Below are 2,909 nucleotides of genomic sequence, written 5' to 3'. Positions count from 1 at the left end.
AGTCCAGTTAAAAAAAAACCAACAGAATGATAAAGTCCACATTATCAGAAAGACCAGGAAAGGGAGTGAAATTAAATAGAATGACAGACCCGAAGTGACAGTATATTTCTGTTTTTTATAAAATATCATGTTAATGAACTTAGTCAACAAGCATAGTTTACTATATGTGAGTTATATAACCCATGAGTATTCTTTCGGTAACATAAAATAAAATTCTTGAGATCACATGATCATTTCAGAAGAAATTTTTCTTATGAAATCCATACAAATTCACAAAATAAAAGAAAATTTCCAAATAGTTTGGTTCAAATTTGGATAAAACTTTTTAAGGGTGGGAAAATGTTCAAGGGAGGAAAATGTCCATATATTAGAGGAGAAAGCATGATAAACTGAATTACTTACATTGTACACAGAAGGCGATTTAAGTAAATGGAAATTCAAGCTAATACATAGAAGAGACACATTGTATTTCCACATTTTCTGGCATCAAGTCTTTTAGTCCTCCAATCACTGGGAGTTCTTCAGCCCTAAAACAGTTGTCCCTTTTATAGCTGCCATCCCACAGAATCTTTTCAAAGCCCCCTTTATGTCTTTGTTCCTGAGACTATAGATAAAGGGGTTCAGCATGGGCGTGACCACAGTGTACATCACTGAGGCTATTGCACTTGAGTGTGTGCTATGGGTAGAGACAGAGATGAGGTACACTCCTAGAATTGTACAGTAAAATAAGGAGACAACACAGAGGTGAGACACACAGGTAGAAAATGCTTTATACTTCCCCTGAGCTGACGACATTCCACGAATGCAAGAAACTATCTTAAAGTAAGAGTAAAGGATGCCAGTAAGGGGAAGAGCAGCCAACAGTCCAATTGCAAAATACATCACCAGGTTATTAAGAAAGGTGTCAGAACAGGTAAGTTTAATCATCTCATTGATTTCACAAAAAAAGTGGGGGATTTTCAAGACTGTACAGAAAGATAGTCGCAACAGCATTAAGCTTTGTAACAAGGAATAGAGGGCACTCGTGATCCAGGACACCAGAAGCAGCAGTCCACAGAGCCGGGGGTTCATGATGATCATGTAGTGCAGGGGGTGACAGATGGCCACAAAGCGGTCATAGGCCATCATGGTTAAGAGGAAGTCATCCAACACTGCAAAGAGCATAAAAAAATACATCTGTGTGATGCAGGCTCCATAGGTTATGACTTGCGTCTGGGTCTGGATGTTCACCAGCATCTTTGGGATGGTGGTAGAAGTGAAACAGATGTCCACGAAGGACAGGTTGCAGAGGAAGAAATACATGGGCTTGTGGAGGTGGGAATCTGAGCTGACGGCCAGGATGATGAGCAAGTTTCCAAACATGGTGATCAGATACATGGAGAGGAAGAGCCCAAATATGAGGGGCTGCAGTTCCTGTTCCTCTGAAAATCCCAGTAGAAGAAATTCTGTAATCCGTGAATAATTTTCTGGTACCATGTGTTGGTGGTTATGACTAGGAAATAAAAAATTAAATAATTAATTAACAAACATGGGCATTAATAGCATCTTGAAATGTTACAATTTATATTTTGCCGTAAAACATATATATGATACATACATGGTTTTCTGCAGATTTAATTCCTTTTAAATAATTTCCCCCAGCATTTCTAAATAGGAATTCCTGTCCCACTATCAGCAATTTGCCAAACAAATCAGTTTTACACACATTTCATGAGAAATTCTTTCATGTTTATTTGATCACTCTTGTTTTTATATGGCCCTTAGTGGATAAGGCTAATCCTACTCTCATTTTTCATGTGGTATCCTTTTTTGTTATTCTTGGCTTTGAGTTTTGACCTTTTTCATGACGCATCTGCTGGGTACACTAATCCTAGTTCTGTTCTGTTTTCAACATGGAAAGCCCTCTCCAGACATATTACAGAAAATCCTACTTATGCTATAACTATTGGTCCACTTTCTTCATACATTTATCCCTGAGAAAATGATGTTATACCACACTCATTGAGAAATATGTGCTAAATCCTGACCTTTCTCTCATCAAGGAGAACAGGGTGCTGGCAAACAAATGTTCCTACAGTCTATGGCCATGCTAACCTGAACAAGCCCGATCCTGTCTGATCTTGGAAGCTAAGCAAGGTCTGGCCTGGTTAGCACTTGTATGGGAGACCACCTAGGAAGACTAGGTGCTGTGGGCATCAAAAATAAGGGATTGTAAGCTGACAAGGTCCTTGCTACCTGTGAGGTCAACCAAGGATTGCCCCACCTAAAAAAAAAATATAAAAAGTCCCTACAATCCAAAGATAGAGAAAGAATACAAGGAATTGAGAAATCATACACATTGTTAGATGCTCATGTGCTCAAAAAAAAAAAAAGAGAGTATGTATAAAAGAGAGTAGATGTGTGTGTGTTATTTTAAATAGAATTGAGAAAAATCTGGAAAAAAAGGTGTCATTTGAATAGAGACCTCAAGAAACACACTCTGTCTAGAGAGATATCTGGGAGAGTGCATATCCTGCATGGGAAAGAGCTGGTGCAAAGGTCCTAAGGTTGGCATTTGTCTCAGGTAATCGAGGCTCAAAAGGAAGCCATGTGGTGAGGGGAATGAGCAAGAGGGAAATGATAGGGATGCTGTCAGAGAATGTGGAGGAATGAGATGGTTTGTCTGCTGCAGATGAAACTTCAAGACACAGAGACTCGCTCAGTCTTATGCTGGTCCTTAAACTATATTTTCTTTGCAAGGCATTTTGTGAGGAGAAGTGATGGCTCGTTTATTTCCATCTGTCAATTGACATTTTGTATCTGTACTTTAAAGAACACATTTCAGAGTACATGAGCTAAATACCTTTGCCCCAAGAAGTGGAGAAATGCTCATGTTCCACAAACCACACACATTTACACCCACAGAAACA

General features: G+C 38.9%; 1 protein-coding gene across 1 annotated transcript; it reads right to left on the bottom strand.

The window, feature by feature from the left end:
* Positions 1-507: 507 nt before the first annotated feature.
* LOC102878785 (olfactory receptor-like protein OLF4) lies at positions 508-1,476 on the bottom strand. Its single transcript, XM_006905245.1, has one exon. It carries the CDS (start codon positions 1,474-1,476, stop codon positions 508-510), a length of 969 nt encoding a protein of 322 aa, XP_006905307.1.
* Between the last annotated feature and the right edge of the window lie 1,433 nt (positions 1,477-2,909).

This window comes from Pteropus alecto, unplaced genomic scaffold (genome assembly GCF_000325575.1).
Source record: "Pteropus alecto unplaced genomic scaffold, ASM32557v1 scaffold211, whole genome shotgun sequence".
In the NCBI taxonomy this organism is placed as follows: domain Eukaryota; kingdom Metazoa; phylum Chordata; class Mammalia; order Chiroptera; family Pteropodidae; genus Pteropus; species Pteropus alecto.
The sequence above is the reverse complement of the archived record's forward strand: the minus strand, read 5'-3'. Positions and strand labels throughout refer to the sequence as shown.